A 22,645-nucleotide genomic window follows, 5' to 3' on the forward strand; every position below is an offset into this window, starting at 1 on the left:
GAATTGAAATTATTTAAATTGATAGGCAATACTGAATGAATAAAAAATGTTATCTATTCTATTAAATCGATTAATTATTTAAAAATAAAGACAATTTTAACAGCCTTAAAAACAATAATGCCAATAAGGGTAATAATGATTATTTGAACAATAATAATTTGCCAATAACAAATAACCAGACAAGTTGAAAGGTAAGAGGAGAAGTGGTGAAAGAAGGCAAGGAAGAAGAGAGAAAAAACAACGAGAATTTGTTTGAATGGTTTTGAACATTAGTGAGTTTTGCGAGATGTTATTGTGTTATTAGTTGCTTCAAGATCAGTATAATATTGACCTGATACCGCCGAAGGAGCAATAATAATAACAATAATAAGAGAAGGGGAAGAGGAAGAAAAGAAGAAGAAGAAGAAGCCACCCTGTTGACTCTTCTTCTTCCTTTTCTTGTTTCTTGAAAAATTTTAATGGGCATTGCACCCACTAAAAAAAAGGTAATACCCAGTATTGTTAAAAATTTTATGGAACCTTGGCTATTCACGAACGGTAAGACGATCATGTTGATGAGTATGATGAGTATAATGATGACGAGTATGATGGTGAGTATGATTGGCAATGTTTTACTATGTTTTGTTTTTACCATCCATGGTCTTATCACGGTATATTGGCCTTATATATTACTTTAACGTTATCATTGTGATTTAGACTTGATCACCCAATGCCCAGAAGCTAGGTACTTTGTTTCACTTGACCATGTTACAACGTTTTACTTTTTCACATTGTTTAGCTTTCTGGACAGTCCATCATTTGTTTTTCATCAGCTTTCATCAGTATATTGTCCATAGACCAGATAGACCGCTACTTTCAAGACAATAATTATAATTTAGTATACATATTTGACCATCTTTCCGGCTTCTCTGTTCACCAATCATTGAATTCTGTTGCATTCCAGTTGAGTCTGTGAATCTGGTGATGATGGGGAAAACAATTTGACTTGTTAATTAAATGAATCACAATGAATAGCAATTAATTATGAAGGCTTTACTTGCATTTAGATTAATAGTTTCTATCATTCTATCTCTCTCTATTTACATGCCATTTTATGAATAATTTGGTTAATCTTTTTTAAATGATGAAATAAAAACGGTTAAAGCACACTAACAACTGAAACAATTGTATAATGATAGGATCAATGATAAAATTATAAATGATGAGAAGAGTAATCTATTAATAAATAATGATTTAATGGAAACAGAAATCTGTTGCTGAATATAAAAACTAATTTCTCTCATGATAATTGGAATCATTAATTAATCCATTTAATTTCATTTTACCCTTTTATTTTGGTTTTACCTTTTTTTCTCATTTAAGGTTAACCTATTTATTGCTTCTCATTTATTACAGGCAAACCTCACAGCTTGAACAAAAACCAAATCAAATTACAAGCAAATCAAAACAAGTAAAGCCAGTTAATCAATTAAACCAGTTAACAGTAAAGAAACCTTACCTTTATGGAATACATCTTTGATCAATTTAAATAATTTCCTAATAATCACACAATTAAAACAAAATCAATACAAAACTGGAAACATTTCAAAGCCGAGATAGCACAAAAGAAAAGCAAAGTCCTCTCAAAAAGACCGGCTGTTAAGGTAGCTAAAGTAAAATATCTTTTCTCAATTAATTCTATAGAATAAATTTACTTGAGATTTATAAAATTTAGAATAACAATAAAACTCTGAATCACTTCTAATCATAATAATTGATTAAAATAAAGTGAATTGAATAAAAAATTTAAACTAATTGAACCAATTTACAATTTCCAAATCTATTCACACTAAAATACTGTTAAAATAGCGTTAAGCGCTAATCTTACTATAGTTACATCAGCTGAGTAAGTCAATTTTCCTGATCCTCAACAGTTGTTATGTTAATTTTTTTACTAATTAATGTATTGTTTTACTTAATTATCATTGTGTCAACTTTAAATAAACATTTTTTTCATCGACTTCATCTAATTTTCATCAGTCTATCAAAAGATATGATTGAAAGAAAACAAGTAAGCGCGTTGAAAGGCTAACAATAAAAAGGTTATCATCATCTTCATAATCATCATCAATCAAAATCTTATTTTGACAATCACTGTAAGTATAACAATTACACTTTCATCTTCTTCCTCCATTCTTGCCTTTCTCCTCCTTCCTAACCTTTCCAACTTTATAAATCTTCCTCACTCTCCTCCTCTTCATCTTTTGCTTCCTCTCTTCATCTCTTCATTTCTCCTCTCACTCCTCCTTCATCCTCATCTTCCGTATAGGTTATGTTATAGCTTTTCTTTTGCCTTTCTCCTTTTCTCCAAGATATATCCATCTTCATTTATTAAAGAAAGACCTAAGATGATGATAATCAAGTTGATGAAGAAGCAACAGCGAAAAAAGTCTCAAGTCAATAAAAATCTCATGAGATTTTTCATCAAATTTGATGGCATTTTTTTCTTCTCTATTATTATCTAGCTGAACAAGTGAATAATTTCAATTGACTCTGATTCTAAAAAGATTTTGATGACATTTTCATCATTCTCATTATCATCTTAGTTTCTTTTTTTGGGTGTCTTATATATTCTTATAAAAATTATGCTCCTTCTCTAACATTTTATCAATTTATTCTTATTATTTCCTACAGATATTAGATAAACCTTTATTACAAGAAGATGGAAACGAGATGACAAACGCAAGCTGACTAAGGTAAAGATTTGGTGAACATCTTTACTCATTGTTTGGATCTTATTTTTACTTTGATGACTTTATCTGTTGACTGAACATCGTTGAACAAATAACTAAAGTAATATTATTATTACTATTAATAACAACAATACGAGGAAAGGAAAGGATGAAATCTCAACAAAAATATCAACAGATTAAACAGATTATGCTTTGACATCAGGACTTTCAAGATGATATAATTTTAGCTAAACATTTCTTGTTTATTCTTTGTGTGTTTGTAAAACGAAATTGTTACAATGTTGAAAAAAATCAAACTCTATCATTTTTACCTGAGTTCTGATGAGGCTCATTTTAACGATAATAATATTATTATCATTATTTATTCAACATTAGCATAATCGATGTTTACAACACACAAATACAGTGTGAAAAAAGGTTTTTACATTTGTGACAACATGTAAATAGCTGTATGTGTGTCGCGTGTTATAATACCGATACAAAAGGATCAAGGGTTAGACACACACACATAGACACACAAGGTTGAGATTTAGATTTGGATTAAGTTAACAGATTAGTGTTGTTAAACAGTGATATAACATTATAAAACCAAAAAAATGCGTTAACATCTTTTTAGGGTTTCATCTCTTACCTCAACAATAAAGTAAGTATGCAATTATAAACAATCAAAACAGAAAATGGTCAATAAGTTGAAGGGTATTTACCCACACGCAAAAGGGAAAACGACCTCTGAAAAAAACTCTGATTAAACGTTGTTTTAGATGCGTTTATTGATATTAGCTCTGAAATTCAACTGTTCAAATAATCTAATACTTTTCTTTCTTTCTTCCAGAACTTTCCCAGATGATCTCAAACCCATTTCCTATGGACATTAAGATGACCAGTTTTGAAGCCAAGAAATAACTCAATATTGAAAAGCTTAATATTTGGAAATGCAGCTGAATTCGTTTCCTTGGAATCCTTGAAATTTGTCCTTATTACCACGAAATTTGGTTGATTTTGAGAGTTGATCGCTTGTGTCTTGTTACGGTCTTAAGTTATTGCGAGTCTCGTACCACTTGAACTGCTTTCTTCTTAAGATACTCAAAGAACGGAATAAATATAAAAAATTTAGATAAGATGAATCCATAAAAGACACTCAGATTCATAATCAATAAATATGTAACCAGTTGGATCCATATAAAAACTGATCGCTTTTGCTGAAACATTTAACGTTGAATACCTGATAGTTTATTGCTGATCAGACGCATCGTGATTGATTATATGAAACTTGCTTTGGGTGCTTACTCAAGTTGACTCAATGACGGTAAATTTATAATATGTGTACGTATTACAACGCTTTGGACAAAAAAAGTGTTTTTACTGTTATGGACGATATATTATAACTTTGTGATGAGATGTAACAAACGGCAAACACTTACACAAAAGAAACGTTTGCCGTTGTCTGTAACCTCCAACAATTAAACTCTAATTAGACTGTAATTTTCTGTCAATAGATTCTTCCATCTCCCTCCCTTCCTCCCTCTCTCTCTATCTCTACTTCTCTCTCCTTTTTGTAACCAATTAGCTTCTAATGGGTTTACGGTATTTTATGTTGCCTTTTACTTGAAGTTTACTGTTGATGCTTTACAAACCTCTCTCAATACCCTTAAATGGTACTAAGTAAACTTATGCCGAGTTGACCTTTCTTTTGACTTTACATTGGTTTCGTTTTTCTTCCTCTTCTCCTCCAACTGATAATGGTGGGCGATGATGATGATAATGATCCGACAATATGAAATGAATAGGCAACTAGGATATTGCATTAAGAGGATCCTCTTTCGGTGACCAATATACTAATCATCATATCTCATAACTTTACTGACCATTTAAGTGATAAAAATAACAAAATGGTAACACCAATGATTATTATCTCTTCCTTTTCCGTTGTTTAAACATTTCAACTCAAATTATCTACTCAATACTACTCTGGTTAGATTCATCAACAATGTCAGAAGTCAGAGTCAAAAGCAAGAAAAAAACCAAAGCTAAAGCCATCAAAAATAGGAAACAGTCAAAACTGAATCAATCTTCAAATCAATCTTTAAATGTACTCTGAACTTCATTGAGCAAAAACCTCAAATAAAACTCAAGACATGTCAACATGAAAAAAGCTGAAAACTCATTGACAGAAACAACAGAATGGAATCAAAATTTTAAAAAATCTCATTCCAAGACCGATCGCAAGTCATTCCTCAGCAAGTCAGGCCTCATGAAGAGCGCTCTTATTTTCAATGAAAATAAAAATTCATCTGAATTCGAAAAAAAGAATTTCCGACACCGGGAATTGAACCCGGGCCTCCTGGGTGAGAGCCAGGTATCCTAACCACTAGACAATGCCGGATTCAGATAAAGATAAAGTTCTGAAAATTGATAATATTCAGTCTCAGCCAATTTTCATTGTTTTATAAAAAGGCTTATTGAATGTGTTTATTGAAAATTGACCGTTTTAGTGAACATTTAGACTTAATTTAAAGTAAATATCTTTTATTGAATACATAATGAATCGTAAATAAGTATAAACAATTTTGTTGAAAAGTTAATCATTTCCATCATAATCATTATTACGATGGCAATGAAATTGAAATTACCTTTAACCGTTCAATACTCTTTGTCACTTTGACCAATTTTCGTTGATCTTTCTTCTCTGATTGTTTGACATTTTCCTCTATTGATATCAATATTATGGTTTTGGACATAAATTTCCAATGGTAATAAGAGGCATCATTGGAGGTGGTTAACAAGGTGTTGATACCATAGAAAGGCCTGATCACCATTCAATGTTATCTTCATTAGAATCAAATGCTCTGTGTTGTGCCCGAGATTATATTTAAAGTCAAAGGACACGCGACAGTTTACCAACAAGTGATGACAATAATATATAAATTATAAACAGACAAATAAAAACGGGACAACAATGTTCAATCAGAACAGTATCACCATTTTTCACCAGTCAAAATATTTGGCTCAATTTTTGAACCGTTTCCAATTATCGCCTCCAACAAGGACAACAACAACAACTTTAGCTTTTTGTAATAAATCTTGATCCAAAGGAAAGATGAAAGTTAAAGAGTGACTCTGTATTTATAAATATATACGTGTGTGTAAGTGTGAGTAAAAGTGAGACATAAATATATATCTATCCGAATGGTCAATGGTCAGTCAAAAAATGTTGAACGTTTAAAAGAAGACATAAAATTTTACAGAGAAAATGAATGAAGAAAAAAAAATAACTTTCTCTCTCCTTTAAACCCATTTTACCACCTTCCATTGAAGTCGATAACAATTGGTGATGAAAAGCCAAATGCTGTTTTAGCTGTGGATGGACACATGAATGGACCAAACAAGAAGAAGAGGGCGAAAAGAAGGACAAAAAAAGGAACCAAAATCAGCCTTCAAAATGACATTCATTTTCGGTAACAACTTTATTATTAACCTTTGCCCAAGAAAAGGCCAATCAAATTACAATCAACTTTATTCTGACATTCACCAATTGATTGAATTTCGTTCATTTTTGCTGTTCAAAGATTTGAAAATTTTAGGTTTTGACTTTAGTTTTGTCTCTTCATCGGTAAAGCTAATTGCGATACTAAAATTAGCAGTTGATTTGAAATCATAAATTGATTTAGTTGAGACAAATGCACAGTTTAACTGTTTGATAAAAGGTTCACATTGAAGTGATTATTGGTGTTCATTATTAATGACAATCCATTTGGTATTTTAAAGTAATGATTGCCGCTAATTATCATGATAATGTACAAGACAATAACATTGAATTGAAGGCATAAATTGAACTTCTAAAAATAATGTGAATCGTTGGTGAGGAAAAGTAAACTTTAACCTTCCCTCTTCATGGATTCACAATTGGATGCTAAAAAAAGCACTTTTTAACAGCCTTTTACACTTGATACTTTCACTTGGTAAAATACTTTCCCTTCATCTATCAATGATCATCCTTTTTTTATCGGATATTGCTTTTTGTTGGACCTTTTTTAGGACCTTTCATCATTCCAGAGTAAAAGTAAAACACTCAACAAAGCGAGGTAAAAAACACGAGAAAAAAGTAAAGGTAAAAATAGATTGAATTTTCAAGTAAAAAATAACAAGTCTTTTAGTGTTTGAAGGGAAAAAAGCGTTTATTAAGAGTTTGTTGGTCAAAGTAAATGATGGTTTTAATGAGATTTGTATAGTTACAGTGAGTTTCAATGAAAAGGAATGGTTGTATTGGGTGAGATTGAGGATGATAATGATGTTGAGGTAAAACTTGGAATCGTGTTGGTCGAGGGAACGCTAATGGGTACACTCAATGGACCATTGGGTTGGACATTTGAACGAACTGACATCATAGAGTGACTAGGATATGAGCTGAATGATGCTAAATAAAGCTTGCTCCATAAAGCTTGCTCAGCTAGGCTGAAATAGGCTGCCAGGGCAGGATCAGGGTGGCTGTGCATGGGAAAGGGCCAAACAATTTGCGTTGTTTGACGTTTGTCTGGATCAAGAAGAGAAAGAAAATTGAAGCAAAAATATTAATCAAATGAATTCAGATAAACACAGGAAAAACATTTCATCAGAATCTCATTTCTCATCTAAACCCAAAAAAAAGAAATTTTTTGAAAATTCAATTTTTCCAAAAAAATTACAAACAATGAACAACTTTTTCAAGATTCAAGACTTTGAAAAGTCTCTAATCTGAGTTGGAATAAGAAATTACAAAAGATTTTTCTTGATAAATTATTGTAAATTGAAACAGAAAAGTTGAATTTTTGAGTTTCTTTTCATTTTCTTATGAAACTGATGAATGTTGAGTTTGGGTGAAAAAGATTGAATTTTCTTGTTAGATTTGTTTAAACTTACTTTTCATCCGTCTGTTTTGAAACCAAACTTTGATTGTTGACTCTGGTAGGTTTAACGATGAAGCCAGTTCACATCGACGAGGCCTTGAGACGTACTGTTCCGCGGTGAACTCCTTTTCCAGTTGAGCTAATTGTTCCCGAGTAAAGGCTGTTCGATATCGTCGATTGGCTGCTTCCGTGGCCGATTGATTGTCGGAACTTTTTTTAGGGGAAATTGTTTTTCTTTCAATCTTCATGGTGATGATGATCACTAACCCCAACTTCAATTCAAATTGTTAATCATCTAATAAAGTTTACCCAAAACTGAAGTCCAACAATCTTGCCAGTCACACTCGACACTGTGATCCTCCTCTTCCTCCTCCTCCCGATCATCATCACAGTCAAAAGGCCAACAATAAACTCCTTCCTAGTTGGCCCTTGATTTTGCGCACTTTTCATTTTTCCATCTTCATCCACTTCTTCATCTTCATCCTCATCACCATCACCGCCATCATCATTATAATCATAATCATCCTCATCCTGATCATCACCATCATCATTATCATTATTATTATCATCTGTTATAGGAAGGAAGAAAAGCTCAATCCTGAAATCTCAAGCAAAGAATAGATTTTGGAAGTTTTGCTTTTCTCTCTGATTCTTTCATTCTTAATTGCTCCATGAGTAGCTTTTCACCTTTCATTTGAATTAATCAACTTTTCTCTTAACCATATTGGCCTTTATGTACAACCATTTAAGTTGATTGTTTGCTTCCAGTTTTACGTTGTTTACCTGTTTATTAGCTTTTATCATCAATATTATTGTTATATTACAATCTTTACCTTCCTTTTGTCTGTTAGTGCGAGCTTTTGTTCAATCTGTTTTTGCGCTCTTTGTTTTTACCTTTTATTTCAACTTGTTTCATTTTGTGGCTCATAAATGAAACAAAAAGGTTGCCAATAATGTTTCCTATGATCAACAATCATGCAATTATTACAACTATTATTGGTTATTATCATGATTCAAGGTTAAATTGATTCTCATTCAAATTCAATCTCTTTTCCTATTATTGTTGGTTGCTTTCATAATACAATAAATGTTCATTGTTGTTGGTATAAAATTTAAATTTACCCATTTTAATTGAATCAATGATTGATTATTGGTTTCAGTTGGTTCATTTTAAATTTTAATTTAAATAAGCTAATAATTGCACTCTAAATGGTAAATTAAAATCATTTCATCAAGTTTATCAAAATAATCTAAATAAAGGTTTCAGCTTTGGATTTAATGCAACATCGATTTTGCTGTTTAATGTTTATGAGGATGGAATCAATTTTTGATCAAAATTTCCAACATTTCTATCATTACTCTGAATAAAGTCAAGTCAAAGTTTTCCTGGAAATCCAACGAGCTGAAACTCTTTAGTTATATTTGCTATTGGGAAAGTGCGCATTTGATACAAATGCGAAACAAGAGAAACTGTCCCTTATATATCGATATCATGAGCTGTTTATAAGATTTTTCATGATATTTTAGAAAACAAAAGATCCATGTTTCAGATTTTTGCATTTGAAAGATCAGATTCAGTCACATTTATAGACCATTCTAGATCAATGATCGTTCTCAGAAGAAATGCATCAAAATTGAAGTATTTTTTGCAGGATGAAAAACTATGAATATTTGAGATGATTGTTACAATCCATGATTAATGTGATTCATTTTTCACGAAAATAACATGTTGAAAACGGTGAAATAGGCCAGCTTTGCCGATCTGTTTGATGTGCCAATGGATAAACTAAAATTTGGACAAGTTTCATTTCATTGGCTAATTACAATTAAGGATTGAACAATTTATATTTTTTTAGTCTTAATTTCGAATCTTGTGTATTTGAAAAATGCGTCGATTGAATCTCGGCTAATCAAATTTAATCACCTAATGATCAAAGCTTATACGCTTAAGATCAAAGCTAGTATTTTATGTAAAAAATTTCATTCAAATCGGTTAAGAAATAAAGAAAATAAAAATGTTCAAAATCCATTCATTTTGTTTTGATTTCCTAATAAAACAAACTTACAAACTCAATCTATCGATATCAATACGCTATTTAAATGGGCCTTGATTTGCTACTTGACTTCAATTTAAAATAAACCAAATAATATCTAAAAATCGCTAACAAATAATGGTGATGCAAAAATTACGGTCATTTCCAAGTGAATCAGAAAATATTCTGCTTTGAATAGATGACAGTTTTTCTGCTTCTCTTATTTAGTTTTGAACGCAAATCAACTGCAAAACCATGAAAATGACCATTTCTGGTAGATAAAGTGATTACAAACCTTTTCTCACAATAATAATGACGGCCTTTGATTGAACTTGACCCATTAGTTTGCCACAACATGTGACAATGGGCAAGTTTCCAGTCGAGTTAAACAATTCAAGTTCAACTTTGAATCTATTGACATTGCCTTTTCCTATAAACAATGATGACAATGATGATGAAAAGAAGATGATGGCTGATGGAATCAGTTTAGATGAAAAGAGTGCAAGTAATAAAGGAATAATAAAAATTGTGATCATGAAAAGGGAAAAACGAATGATTCCAATGGGAATATCAGAATGGATTATGAACCTTATTTTCTGTCTCTTCCCTTCAAGTCAATTGAAAAAAAGTAACTTCGGAGTTTTTTCTGACAAAATGACAGTCATGATGATTCGGAATGAATCTGAGCAAAAGCTTGGACCAATTTAATGAATGGAGAGAAAAGAGAAGAAATTTTTCTTCTCTAAAATGAACTGCTCAAATTATCATCATAATGATGTTGATGAATGGGTTTGAAGACAAGTTTAAATGATGAAGGTGTAATAAAGATTAACATTGAATATTGATTGATATTGAATATTGTTACAATGGGAAAGGTAATCCATTTAGACTCACACCAGGAACACTTAACAGTTTAATTTAGGATACAAATATTGTTAGGTGAAAATGTCATGAGCAAGTAAAATGTTGTGTTAAAGGTTGTCCCTTTTTTTGGAGGATAAAGAGGAGGATGATGGAGGATAAGAAGATGAAGAGAGGAGAGGAAAAGGTTGTTTAATGAAAAGAAGGAGGAAGGTGAAGAATAAAGGATTTATCATTGAAACTGTTCAGATGATTAGGATTGGATTGAGTGAAAGCATAAAAGATGGTTAATAATGAGAGTCAATACATATTGGAGTGAAAAATATTGCATTATATTAACCTTTTCAAAGCAAGTATTAGCAACTTATTTACTTGGTATTACATATCTTAACTTGTCAACAGGATAAATGATTGTAGATTTAGTTGACTCTTTTTTTATTAACAATATTATCATTGTTATTCAATAGGAATTAGTTGGGATGACAAAAGGTTTAATCAAGTGTTCATTTTGGTGTTTTTTGCGCCTCGTTTTGGTTGTTTCTCCTCTTAATCTTGTCCCGATTATTTTACCTTATGTTTAAATAATAGTTTTATTAATGGTAAATAAACAGTTATCATTAGCTGATAGACTTGGGAGTTCAAATTTACTGGGAGGTTGACTTGTTGAAGGCAAAAGATTACAGTTGGAAGCTTACGTTTGCTTAGATTGTTTGTTCAATTGAATTTAATTTTCAATTTTGGTTTATTGTTGGAAGGTTGATTGGAATAGCTTCTATGTTTTTAAGGTGTATTTTGAGTGTAATTTCAAGTTTTGTTTTGAATATTTGATGGAAGTTTTGGTTTTGATTTTTCAGGTGAATATCTTTGGTTTGACTGGATTGAGTTTTCATAAGAAGTTATGATTTTTGGGATTCGACTTTGAATTTATTTAATATTTGGTGGAAATCCAATGAAATTAAATTGATAATGAACTGGATTCAATCTGTTGAGGCTTCAGAACTCGGGTTTACTTAAAATATCGGAATTTTCAGGAATTTTTAAGCTCGATTTGAATTTTATTTCATTTTATTTTATAAGGTTTTAACATTTGGTTCAAGTCTATGTGGCCATCTATTGGTCGGTTTATAAATCAAGAGTTGCAATGACAAAACAATTTTTTACCATTGTCTGACTAATTTTGTGCTTAAAGTCATTTTTTAGTTCTTAATTAAATTATTCGTGATACAGGCTAATAAATGTTGGTGTTGCTAGTATAATGGTCAAGGAAAAAGTCAATAGTGAAGTTATAAATTGTCTATCAATGGTGAACAATTGGAGGAAAGTAAATCCAACATTTTTTTCATTCATCCTAATAAGAAACAGTTTGATCTGAAACAAACGAGATAATAAAGGTTAATATTGGATTGGTAATTTGGTTAATTTGCATCGGATGGTATCGGATGCAATTACCTCTTGATTGTCAACATCGTTTCTCATCGAAATTTTATGCAACTCTTGTAATGAACTATGAGCAGCTGAGTTTACGGCAACCAAATGATCTACCAGCTGAATAAGGATAACTAATTTGGCCCCAGTGTAAACAACGAAAGCGTAAAATTGTTTAAATACTTTTACATAATATTGCTTGATAAATACAATTGGGTTGAATGCAACAAGAGTAAGAATTTGAAGGGCAATTAAATAGCGTGAAAACTGGTCCGCAGCCTGGCATGATCTGATAGCCATTGAATAAGATCGTCTTATCAAGTTTAACTCTTGAGTTGTTGCATCAATTTTACGAGTAAAACTTGCAATCTGCCAGTTGATCAGTTTAAACGTAAACTCAAGTTCAGTTGATAAATAGCATATTATACAATTGCAACATGTAAAAATGAGCAACATGTTAGCTCTGTAAAATAAGGATCTCCGAGGATTTATCCAAACATCAATCCATTCAGAATCCGATAAAGGTTTGGTGGAGCTTTGCGATTTGACCACAGCTGATATACCGAGGAGTTGTAAAACGAGTTGAATAAATAGATATTTGTAATGTTTCCGTTTTCGAGTTGCGTCCAATCCAATTGGCCGAGTTTCCAGATTGTCAATAATGCCCATCAAAGTGATACTTTTGACCAACTCCTGCCAGGGTAAAATGAAGACAAAGACAAAGCCATAAACGAAATCACTGAACATAGAGAATGCTATTTCGTGGAAATGAGTTTCGTACCAATGAAATATGCCAAATGTATGAAAGATGGGCAGAGATGCACCAATTATGGCCGAAATCCCACTCAATTTTGTGATTGTTTTGAATGCAAACAAAAGATGATTTGTTAGCATTTTCTGAGACTTTTTTTATTAATGTTGATACGTTGTAATTAAACTAATAAACGATATTAATGCACAAAATCAATCGAGAAATGGCAAAATTTCAACTAACATTGGTTTTTGTGGTTGAACTTCAAATGAATAGTAGATTGGTCTTTGATGATCTCAATAATGGCTGAAAATATCCATTATTGTTATTTTCACCTTTTTTCCTTTCAATCCCGGTGTGAAGTTAAATTTTGACATTTCATGGTTTTATTGAACAAATTTTTGCTGTAATAATGATTTAAATCATTTCAAATATTGTATTGTATTCTAATTGCATGAACAGTATTTTAAATAAAAATTAATCTATTTTGTGGTAGTATTATATCCATCCATACTTTAAACATTGATCACCAAAAGTTATTATTGTTTTCAAATTTGGTTTTCTTTTATTAAAGACTTTCTTTCTCTGATCGAGTAATCAATCATGTTTATCAATTTCTGTATCAATTTTCATTGTTCAAAGTGTTAGGCAAAATTCAATATGAATGCATTGAAAGATAATAAACTCCAAAATGTTGGCTCTGACGAGCTTGAACTTTCTAACACTAGGCACAGATTCTGATGAAAATTCACAACGGTGTAACAAGTATCCAACAATTGCTTCGTATTTTGCATAAGCTGAAATCGCTGCGTCTTCGTACAATCCCCATTGAGGATGTACTAATCTCAGGTCAATGTTTGGTTTGACTACTTGTTTAACTTTAATTTCATCGGCTAAGTAAATTTGGAATTGGGAAATAACTTGATAAATAGCACCAAGAGCTCGTATTGAATGGTAGCTTGGTTTTGAGTCATGTCTTTGCGTAAAATCAGGAACTTCTGGGCATAAATCCTCTTTACTAAATCTGTATTCATCTTCGATTCCTTGCTTAGCAAAATCCAAAGCTCTAGCATATTTAATAGCCAACTTCTTAAATTTAGCTGAGTCAATACCTTTGAGATCAGACCATGCTAAATGAGCTTTAGCAATTTTACCGATTGAACACTCTTGAAGGTATCGTATATGAAAATGAACCAATGGTTTCTTTTTCATTGATATTAACACAAACGATACCGTTTTGCTTAACCGGATACTCTATCAGAGGTTTAATGGAAACTCTTTTGAATTCATCGCCTCAAATAACACAATACTCATCACCATCCAAATCAGAACATTTCATCGGAATGTGGCCGATTCCCATCAACTGTGATACAATGGTTGTTGCTAAAAAGCAACAAATAACCCAATTGTCACATTTATACACAAATTGACACAAGTTTACACAGACTGCACAGAAATGGGCAAAAGTTTATTTTCATTCAAATTAGATTTTGTTAGTTTATAAAGATGTAAAAACTGAGACTATTTACGCGATTTAAAAGTTTCTCTGATCACCAGCTTTTGAGAGAATCGAATCCAAAGTTGAAACTTCTATCGCCTTTTATACAATTATGGAAGCAGACATTTCCATAAAACTTATTTTACTTTGTTAACTTTTGATACTCAACCAGAAAATTAACTTATTTTGCTAAATAAAATTTTAAGTTTTCTGTAAAACAGTTAAGTCCCATTTTGCTTTAAACCGATCTTTTTCTGTAACCGTTAGAGTACGAGACCTGAAACTTATCATTCTTATAGAGAAACTGTTTGGTCACATCATGGATTGAATACTTTTTTCAATTTATAAACAGTTATCTTGGTTTTGGCCATTGAACTTAAGGCTTTAGGACTCAACATTTCGAGAATAGCATCACCTACAATATGCATTCTTTCACCAATTGAATTCTTAACTGATAAATAATTCAATCAAAAACAATAGCTTTCCATTATTACATTTTTGTTACGATTCTCGGGCTTTAAATGCACATTCAACAACTTATTCAACAAAACAAACTCATATAAAGCAATATCTTGGTAAATAAACCAATTTTCTGGTTAAACTCTCAAATTAAATTCAAAAAGTACTGCTAAAGGCTCAAACATTTGATTAAAGAGTTAAAACCAGGTTTGTTTGTAGGGACATCCAAACTGAGTCCATTGGAGCTATTGAATAATTCATCCGATGGATGGTTTTCTAGAAAATTTAGGTCAAAGTTGAAATTTCGAGCGTCTTTTGTTCAGCTTTAGAACCAGATTTTTTCATAAAACTAATTTTGCTAGTGTAACTCATCATGACCAACCAGAAAAAGGTCTCATTTTGAGAAATGTCATTTTCTGTTTCTGAAAAACAGATCTAGTTCAATCTTGAGTTAAAATGATCGCTTTCTGTGACCGTAATAGTTAGAGCTCTGAAACTTATTATGTGTGTGTGAATATTGATGGCAAACAACATGATTTGAATAATTCCAACAATTTAACAGTAGTTCTCTTAATTTTGGTCATTAACCTAGAAAACTTTGACGCTCAATATTTCGATATGTGATATTTCGATTGAAATATCAAAGCATTCAAGATCCTACAACAAAAGATACAGCATTAGATTACTCAGGCCGTCAGAGGTTAGAATTGATTTATGTAGTTAAATGGTTGATCAGACAAATCTTATTCTGTGTTATAAAGATATTCAATATTAAAGGAAAAGTTCACGATTTGCAAACTTTTTTAGATATTCAGTAACATATTGGTATAGCCCATAATAATATCCAATGATCGGTGAAAGAATTATGACTGTAGGTGATGCAATTCTCGAAATATCGAGTCTTAAAGTTTTAAGTTCAATGTCCAAAACCAAGAGAACTGTTTATATATTGAAAAAAACCTTTAATCTATGATGTGGTCCTACAATTTCTCTATAAGAATGATAAGTTTCAGGTCTCGTTTTCTAAAGGCTACAGAAAATGATGGGGCTGAAGAAAAATCGAACTTATCTATTTTGCAGAAAACTTCAAATTCTATTTAGCAAAATAAGTTCATTTTCGGGTCCAGAATCAAATGTTACATCAGTTAAATGAGTATTATCAAAAAATGTATTTCCATAATTGTAAAAAAAGCGATCGAAGTTTCAACTTTAAACTCGATTCTCTCGAAAACTGTTGATCAGAGAAACTTTTAAATCGCACAAATAGTCTCAGTTTTTACATCTTTATAAACTAACAAAATCTAATTTGAATGAAAATAAACTTTAATCCATTTCTGCCCGGTTTGAGTAAACTTGTGTCAATTTGTGTATAAATGTGACGATTGAGGTAATTGTTTCTTTTTAGCAACAACCAAATACAATACAGTATTTTATACGATGAAATCCTCTGTAATACAGTCTAATAGGAATCTTTGAACAGCACTCGAATGAGTGATCGTAAATTTAGCAAATAATAGTCATAAATGATTGAAGTTAACTAGGAAGTACATCATCTCATTTTAAAGACTTTCATTGTCTCATTGAGGAATCACTTTATAATAGTTTTTACTTCGAGAAGCGAACTTTTCTCTTCTCTTTATCGAACACTTTTTTCATCGTATTGTCCATCGTTCGCCATGCACCATTTATCACCATCATATTGATCATAAATGATTTGGTGGATGACAATGTGACTGAGCAAAAATTGATTTAAAAATAGTGAGATGAAGGCGATCCTGACTTTGGTTCAAAATTTTATCAAGACATTGGGTGAATTGAGCTCTTATAGCATGGGGTAAAATGATAGACCAGCTACAATACCACATGTATTGTTACCCCTCAACAGACGACCATAACCCTTTTCACCCCACTCTTCACCCCAACTGTTCTTGAAGATCCAATATGGAGTTCCATTTTCAGTTCCATAGCCAACAAGGGCCACTGCATGAGAAACAAACACTTTACTGCATTCTTGAGTATTAATGATTCCTCCTCTGTAAGTGTAAAGAATCGGGTAAAATCAAAGAAGGTCTAACATGGTTCAGTTTCAGTAGGACTGATAGAGACTGATGAACTTACTTGTAAAGATAAAAGTCTTGTATTTCTGCGTCAAGCGTAGCTGAGACCACTTGTTTAGACACAGCGGCTGCAAGGGCTTCTTCATTGTTAGGTATGTAAGTGTATTTTGCAATCTTCACCTCTGAACAAGTTTCATTGAATCTACAGCTTTTCTCGGTTGTGTCGTTGACCGAAACATAAGGGTAACACTCAGCAGCATCAATACCTTTTTGTTGAGCATATTTGTAAGCCATATAAATCGAGTAAGGTTTGCAACCTTTTGCACCTTCAGAACAGTCGATAAGATTTTGCTCCGACAGTTCCACAAGTTTACCATTTTTTTGTGCGTAAGCTGCTTCAATAGCTGCCACAGTGGCAAATGCCCAACAAGCTGGACATAAACCTTGGTCTTTAACTTTGGTCAAGATACCTTTTGATCTCCAATCAACTGACTCAGGTAGTTTACCTTTGGATTTTGTAGCCTTTGCATGCATAGCATGTACACTTGACGGCTCTCGGTCAATGATTACTCCAGTTGATTTCATTTCGTCATGAGTCTGTCAATGTTTTAGAATAAAATCGAAAAATACAGATTAAATGATTCGAAGCATAATTGATTAATATTAATAACTTACCAAATCTGAAAACTTTGTTATTCCCAAACGGTAAGTGTGAATACCTTGAGTTGCCTTTTCATTGTGTTGTTCAATTAGCTCCAAGTTTTTGTGAAAAATGGTTTGACGGTAAAGTTCCTCTTCTGGATTGGAATATGTTTTATCATAATTTTTCTGGTAATTAAGATCGTAGAAAAATAGAAATTAAAAGATGAAAAGGGTTTAAAATGAAAAAGACTAACCTTAAATGAAGCCCATTCAGATTCCAATGAAAGGGATTTCGCAGTTGAAAGAGTGAAAAGAGTAGCAACAAGGAATGAAATTAGCAACATGATTGATGTATTAAAACTGATCAATTAGTCAAGTTACATTTATTGTCAATCTTTACTTGACTTTTACGCCCAAATAATCGAAAGATCTAACAATTCATATTAGGATGTCATGTTACTTTTGTGATTTTGATTAGACACCAAAGCTATCATATATTCACACCTTATTTATGGATTTTACATCCTTGATAAAACACACGACTAGTTATTTTAATTGAAAATGTTTCAACCGAACTTGATCCTGAATTAAGTTCAACCCGGTGCAAACATAACATTGTTAACTCAATCATTTGTGAATCTCCAGCGATATAGTAACAATTAACAGTTTGCTGTCAGATTGTCACTAAAAAGACACATTTATACACAAATTAACACAAGTTTACACAAACTGTGCAAAAGTGGATAAAAGTTTATTTATATACAAATTAGACTTTATTAGTTTGTAGAGACAAGAAAACTGAGTCTATTTATGCGATTTAAAAGTTTCTCTGATCAACAGTTTTCGAGAGAATCGAGTCCAAAGTTGAAGCTTCGATCGCTTTTTTACCAATTATGGAAGCAGATATCTCCATAAAACTTATTTTACTTTGTTAACTTTTGATACTGAACCAGAAAATTAAGTTATTTTGCTAAATAAAGTTTTTCGTTTTCTGTAAAACAGTTAAGTTCAATTTTCCTTTAAACCGATCTTTTTCTGTAGTCGTTAGATTATGTGACCTGAAACTTATCATTCTTATAGAGGAATTGTTTGGTCACATCATAGCCTGAATACTTTTTTCAATTTGCTAACAGTTCTCTTGGTTTTGGCCATTGAACTTAAAACTTCAAGACTCAATATTTCGAGAATGGCATCACATACAATCATAATTCTTTCACCAATTCAATTCTTAACTAATAAACATTTCAATTCAAAACAATTACTCTCCATTAGTACATTTTTGTCATGATTTCCGAGCTTTAAATCCACAATTTACAACTTATAAAACAAAACAAACTCATATAAACCAATATCTTGGTTTTTAAACCAATTTTCTGGTTAAAGTTTAAAATGAAATTCAAAAAGTACTGCCAAAGGAGCAAACATTGGAGTAAAGAATTGAGACTTAACCAATTTGTAGGGACATAAGAACTGCCCCCATTGGTACTGTTAAATAATCGATCTGATGGACAGTTTTCTAGAAAATTTAGGTCGAAGTTGAAACTTCGATCGTCTTTTTTTGCAGCCATGGAACCAGATTTTTTCATAAAACTGATTTCTCTCGTGTAAATTAGAATCAAACAACCAGAAAAAGGTCTTATTTGCGCAAATAACATTTTCTGTTTCTGCAAAACAGGCCAAGTTTCATTTTTATTTAAACCGATCGCTTTCTGTGACCGAAAGAGTTAAAGAGCTGAAACTCATTTTACGTGTGTAAATATTGATGAGTCACATCATGGATTGAATCATTTTAAAAATTTAACAATAGTTCTCTTAAGTTAGGCCATTGAACTAAAACCTTTGATCCCCAGTAATTCGGTATGTGTATCATCTACAATCATCATTCTTTGACCATACGTAAGATTTCATTATTAGATATTATACATTGAAATAACAAAGTGTTGAAGATTCTACAGCAAAAGTTACAGCATAATAGATCTCAGAGGTTAGACTTGATTTAAGAAGTTAAATGGTAACTCAAACAAATCTTATTCTGTTTTATAAGGATATTCAATATTAAAGGAATAAGTTCGAAAATTACAGACTTTTCTAGACATTCAGTGATATATTTATATAGCCTATAATAATATCCAATGATCGATGAAAGAATGCATATTTTAGGTGAGGCCATTCGCGAATTATTGAGTCTTAAAGTTTTAAGTTCGATGGCCAAAAACAAGAAAACTGTTTATAAATTGAAAAAAGTGTACATGTTATGATGTGACCCAACAGTTTCTCAATAAGAATGATAAGTTTCAGGTCTCGTACTCTAACGGCTACAGAAAAAGATCGGTTTAAAGGAAAATCGAACTTAACTGTTTTACAGAAAATGAAAAACTTTATTTAGCAAAATAAGTTCATTTTCTGGTTGAGTATCAAAAGTGGCAAAAGTAAAATAAGTTTCATGGAAATATCTGCTTCCATAATTGTATAAAAAGCGATCGAAGCTTCAACTTTGGACTCGATTCTCTCGAAAGCTGTTGATCAGAGAAACTTTTAAATCGCGTAAATAGACTCAGTTTTTACATCTTTATGTACTAAAAAAATCTAATTTGAATGAAAATAAACTTTTATCCACTTTTGCACAGTTTGTGTAAACTTTTGGATAAATGTGACAATTGGGTTAATTGTTGCTTTTCAGCAACAACCAGATACAATACAATATTTTGAATGATGAAGTTCTTTGTAATCCACAGCTATTATTGATCTATTATAATATTAATCCTTGAACATTAACGGAATAACGTTATGTGGACGGCCATTTAGTTAATAATCGCAATAAATGTTTGCAAATTTATAAATAATTTATTTTAATTTCATTTTAAAGACTTTCATTGTCACATTGATGGATAACTTTATGACTGTTTTTACTTCGGAGAAGTAATTTTTTTCCTCTTCTTTCTCAAACACTTCTTTCATCGCATGGCCCATCACCTTAATCTAAACTTGCACCATTTATCGTCATCATATTGATCATATCCGAAAAGCGATGTGCAATTTTGTCGTGAAGGTGATGTGAATGATTTGGTGGATGTGTTGAATTCGGGTGGTGGACAATATGATTGGGAAAAAGTGATTTAAAAAGATTGAGAAGGTGGTGGATGAGGTGTCAAGAAGACAATCCTGACTTTGGTTCAAAATTGTATCAAGACATTGGATAAATTGTTCGCTTATAACATGGGGAAAAACGATACACTAGCTACAATACCACATGTATTGTTGCCCCTCAACAGACGACCGTAACCCTTTTCACCCCACTTTTCACCCCAACTGTTCTTGAAGATCCAATATGGAGTTCCATTTTCAGTTCCATAGCCAACAAGAGCAACTGCATGAGAAACAACCTCTTTACTGCATTTTTGAGTATTAATGATTCCTCCTCTGTGCGTATAAACAAAGAATCGGGTTGAATTAAAATAAGCTGACATGGTTCAGTATCAGTAGGACGGAACCGGTGAACTTACTTGTAAAGATAAAAGTCTTGTATTTCTGCGTCAAGCGTAGCTGAGACCACTTGTTTAGAAACAGCGGCTTCAATCGCTTCTTCATTGTGAGCTTTTATGTAAGCGTATTTTGAAATCTTCACCTCTGAACAAGTTTCATTGAATCTACAGCTTTTCTCGGTTGTGTCTTTACGCGAAACATAAGGGTAACACTTAGCAGCATCAATACCTTTTTGTTGAGTATATTTGTAAGCCATACCCAACGAGTAAGGTTTGCAGCCTTTTGCACCTTCAGAACAGTCGATAAGATTTTGCTCAGACAGTTCCACAACCTTACCCTTTTTTTGTGCGTAAGCTGCTTCAATAGCGGCCACAGTGGCAAACGCCCAACAAGATGGGCATAAGCCTTGGTCTTTAACTTTGGTCAAGATACCTTTTGATCTCCAATCAACTGACTCAGGAAGTTTACCTTTGGATTTTGTAGCCTTTGCATGCATAGCATTCACACTTGACGGCTCTTGATCAATGATTAGTCCAGTTGATTTCATTTCGTCATGAGTCTGTCAATGTTTCAGAATAAAAGCGAAAAACAAGAAAAAACATTAAATGGTTCGAAGCATAATTGATTAATATTAATAACTTACCAAATCTGAAAACTTTGTTATTCCCAAACGGTAAGTGTGAATACCTTGAGTTGCCTTTTCATTGTGTTGTTCAATTAGCTGCAAGTTTTTGTGAAAAATGGTTTGACGGTAAAGTTCCTCTTCTGGATTGGAATATGTTTTATCATAATTTTTCTGGTAATTAAGATCAATGAGAAATAGGAATTAAAGGATGAAAAGGGTTTAAAATGAAAACGGACTAACCTTGAATGAAGCCCATTCAGATTCCAATGAAAGGGATTTCGCAGTTGAAAAGGTGAAAAGAGTAGCTACAAGGAATGAAATTAGCAACATGATTGATGAATTGAAACTGATCAAATTAGTAATGTTACATTTATTGTCGATCTTCACTTGACTTTTACGCCCAACTAATCGAAAGATCTAACAATTAATATAAGAATGTCATGTTACTTTTGTGATTTTGATTAGACACCAGAGCTATCATATACGATATATCATCAACGAGATGAGATTTAATCAAAGTTTTTAAACGAAAACGGAAAAAACGAGACTTTTGTTAAACCGATTGCCAATTTTGATCATAGTCACACCTTATTTATGGGTTTTACATTCTTGACAAAACACATGACTAGTTATCTTAATTGAAACATTTTCAATCGAACTTGACCCTGAATTAAGTTCAACCCGGTGCAACCATACTTTTTTTGCCTCAATCATTTATAAATCTCCAGCGATATTGTAACAATAAACAGTTTGCTTTCAGATTGTCACTAAAAAGACACAAATTGATACAAGTTTACACAAACCATGCAGAAATGGGCAAAAGTATATTTTTCATTCAAATTAGACTTTGTTAGTTTGTAGAGAAATAGAAACTGAGTCTATTTACGCGATTCAAAAGTTTCTCTGCTCAACAGCTTTCGAGAAAATCGAGTCCAAAGTTGAAACTTCGATAGCTCTTTATACAGTTAAGGAAGTAGACATTTCCATGAAACTTATATTACTTTTGTAACTTTTGATACTCAACCAGAAAATGAACTTATTTTGCTGAATAAAGTTTTTCGTTTTCTGTAAAACAGTTGAGTTCGATTTTCCTTTAAACCGATTTTTTTCTGTAGCCGTTAGGGTACGAGACCTGAAACTTATGCCTCTTATAGAGAAACTGTTCGGTCACATCTTAGATTGAATAACTTTTTCAA

The 22,645-nt window shown here is 32.0% G+C and overlaps 3 protein-coding genes, 2 long non-coding RNA genes and 1 other non-coding gene across 6 annotated transcripts; 1 reads left to right on the forward strand and 5 right to left on the reverse strand.

Moving 5' to 3' along the window:
- Window positions 1-32: 32 nt before the first annotated feature.
- On the reverse strand, window positions 33-1,836 carry LOC107371882 (uncharacterized). The gene is made up of 2 exons (XR_001570917.3): window positions 1,499-1,836; window positions 33-957 (listed from the first exon to the last, which is right to left on the reverse strand). It is a non-coding gene; the product is annotated as an uncharacterized LOC107371882 (long non-coding RNA).
- Window positions 1,837-1,870: 34 nt separating this feature from the next.
- Window positions 1,871-4,214, forward strand: LOC107371881 (uncharacterized). The gene is made up of 3 exons (XR_001570916.3): window positions 1,871-2,135; window positions 2,674-2,735; window positions 3,565-4,214. It is a non-coding gene; the product is annotated as an uncharacterized LOC107371881 (long non-coding RNA).
- Window positions 4,215-5,043: 829 nt separating this feature from the next.
- On the reverse strand, window positions 5,044-5,115 carry TRNAE-CUC (transfer RNA glutamic acid (anticodon CUC)). The gene has a single exon. It is a non-coding gene; the product is annotated as a tRNA-Glu (tRNA).
- A 1,773-nt stretch (window positions 5,116-6,888) lies between these two features.
- On the reverse strand, window positions 6,889-7,987 carry LOC107370973 (uncharacterized). The gene is made up of 2 exons (XM_015938922.3): window positions 7,629-7,987; window positions 6,889-7,263 (listed from the first exon to the last, which is right to left on the reverse strand). The coding sequence occupies exons 1-2, from the start codon at window positions 7,861-7,863 to the stop codon at window positions 6,974-6,976; spliced, it is 525 nt and encodes a 174-aa protein (XP_015794408.1). The 5' UTR covers window positions 7,864-7,987; the 3' UTR covers window positions 6,889-6,973.
- A 7,727-nt stretch (window positions 7,988-15,714) lies between these two features.
- On the reverse strand, window positions 15,715-17,693 carry LOC149093256 (cathepsin K-like). Its single transcript, XM_089269808.1, has 4 exons — window positions 17,596-17,693; window positions 17,375-17,527; window positions 16,761-17,296; window positions 15,715-16,675 (listed from the first exon to the last, which is right to left on the reverse strand). The coding sequence occupies exons 1-4, from the start codon at window positions 17,683-17,685 to the stop codon at window positions 16,465-16,467; spliced, it is 990 nt and encodes a 329-aa protein (XP_089125934.1). The 5' UTR covers window positions 17,686-17,693; the 3' UTR covers window positions 15,715-16,464.
- Window positions 17,694-20,141: 2,448 nt separating this feature from the next.
- LOC107371849 (cathepsin K) lies at window positions 20,142-21,787 on the reverse strand. Its single transcript, XM_015940008.3, has 4 exons — window positions 21,690-21,787; window positions 21,468-21,620; window positions 20,845-21,383; window positions 20,142-20,761 (listed from the first exon to the last, which is right to left on the reverse strand). The coding sequence occupies exons 1-4, from the start codon at window positions 21,777-21,779 to the stop codon at window positions 20,551-20,553; spliced, it is 993 nt and encodes a 330-aa protein (XP_015795494.2). The 5' UTR covers window positions 21,780-21,787; the 3' UTR covers window positions 20,142-20,550.
- Between the last annotated feature and the right edge of the window lie 858 nt (window positions 21,788-22,645).

The sequence above is a fragment of the Tetranychus urticae genome, chromosome 3, assembly GCF_039701765.1.
Source record: "Tetranychus urticae isolate SD_2017Ah chromosome 3, NJAU_TeUrti_SD_1.0, whole genome shotgun sequence".
NCBI lineage: Eukaryota > Metazoa > Arthropoda > Arachnida > Trombidiformes > Tetranychidae > Tetranychus > Tetranychus urticae.

What these genes read in the sequence shown, in the direction of transcription:
- LOC107370973 (XM_015938922.3), bottom strand. Translation starts at nt 7,863, where the DNA reads ATGAAGATTGAAAGAAAAACAATTTCCCCTAAAAAAAGTTCCGACAAT. An exon ending in TCAAAACAGACGGATGAAAA is followed by an intron (nt 7,264 to 7,628) that starts GTAAGTTTAAAC and finishes TTCTTGATCCAG; the next exon opens with ACAAACGTCAAACAACGCAA.
- LOC149093256 (XM_089269808.1), bottom strand. Translation starts at nt 17,685, where the DNA reads ATGTTGCTAATTTCATTCCTTGTTGCTACTCTTTTCACTCTTTCAACT. An exon ending in CTGAATGGGCTTCATTTAAG is followed by an intron (nt 17,528 to 17,595) that starts GTTAGTCTTTTT and finishes CTTAATTACCAG; the next exon opens with AAAAATTATGATAAAACATA. An exon ending in CAAGACTTTTATCTTTACAA is followed by an intron (nt 16,676 to 16,760) that starts GTAAGTTCATCA and finishes TTACACTTACAG; the next exon opens with AGGAGGAATCATTAATACTC.
- LOC107371849 (XM_015940008.3), bottom strand. Translation starts at nt 21,779, where the DNA reads ATGTTGCTAATTTCATTCCTTGTAGCTACTCTTTTCACCTTTTCAACT. An exon ending in CTGAATGGGCTTCATTCAAG is followed by an intron (nt 21,621 to 21,689) that starts GTTAGTCCGTTT and finishes CTTAATTACCAG; the next exon opens with AAAAATTATGATAAAACATA. An exon ending in CAAGACTTTTATCTTTACAA is followed by an intron (nt 20,762 to 20,844) that starts GTAAGTTCACCG and finishes TTATACGCACAG; the next exon opens with AGGAGGAATCATTAATACTC.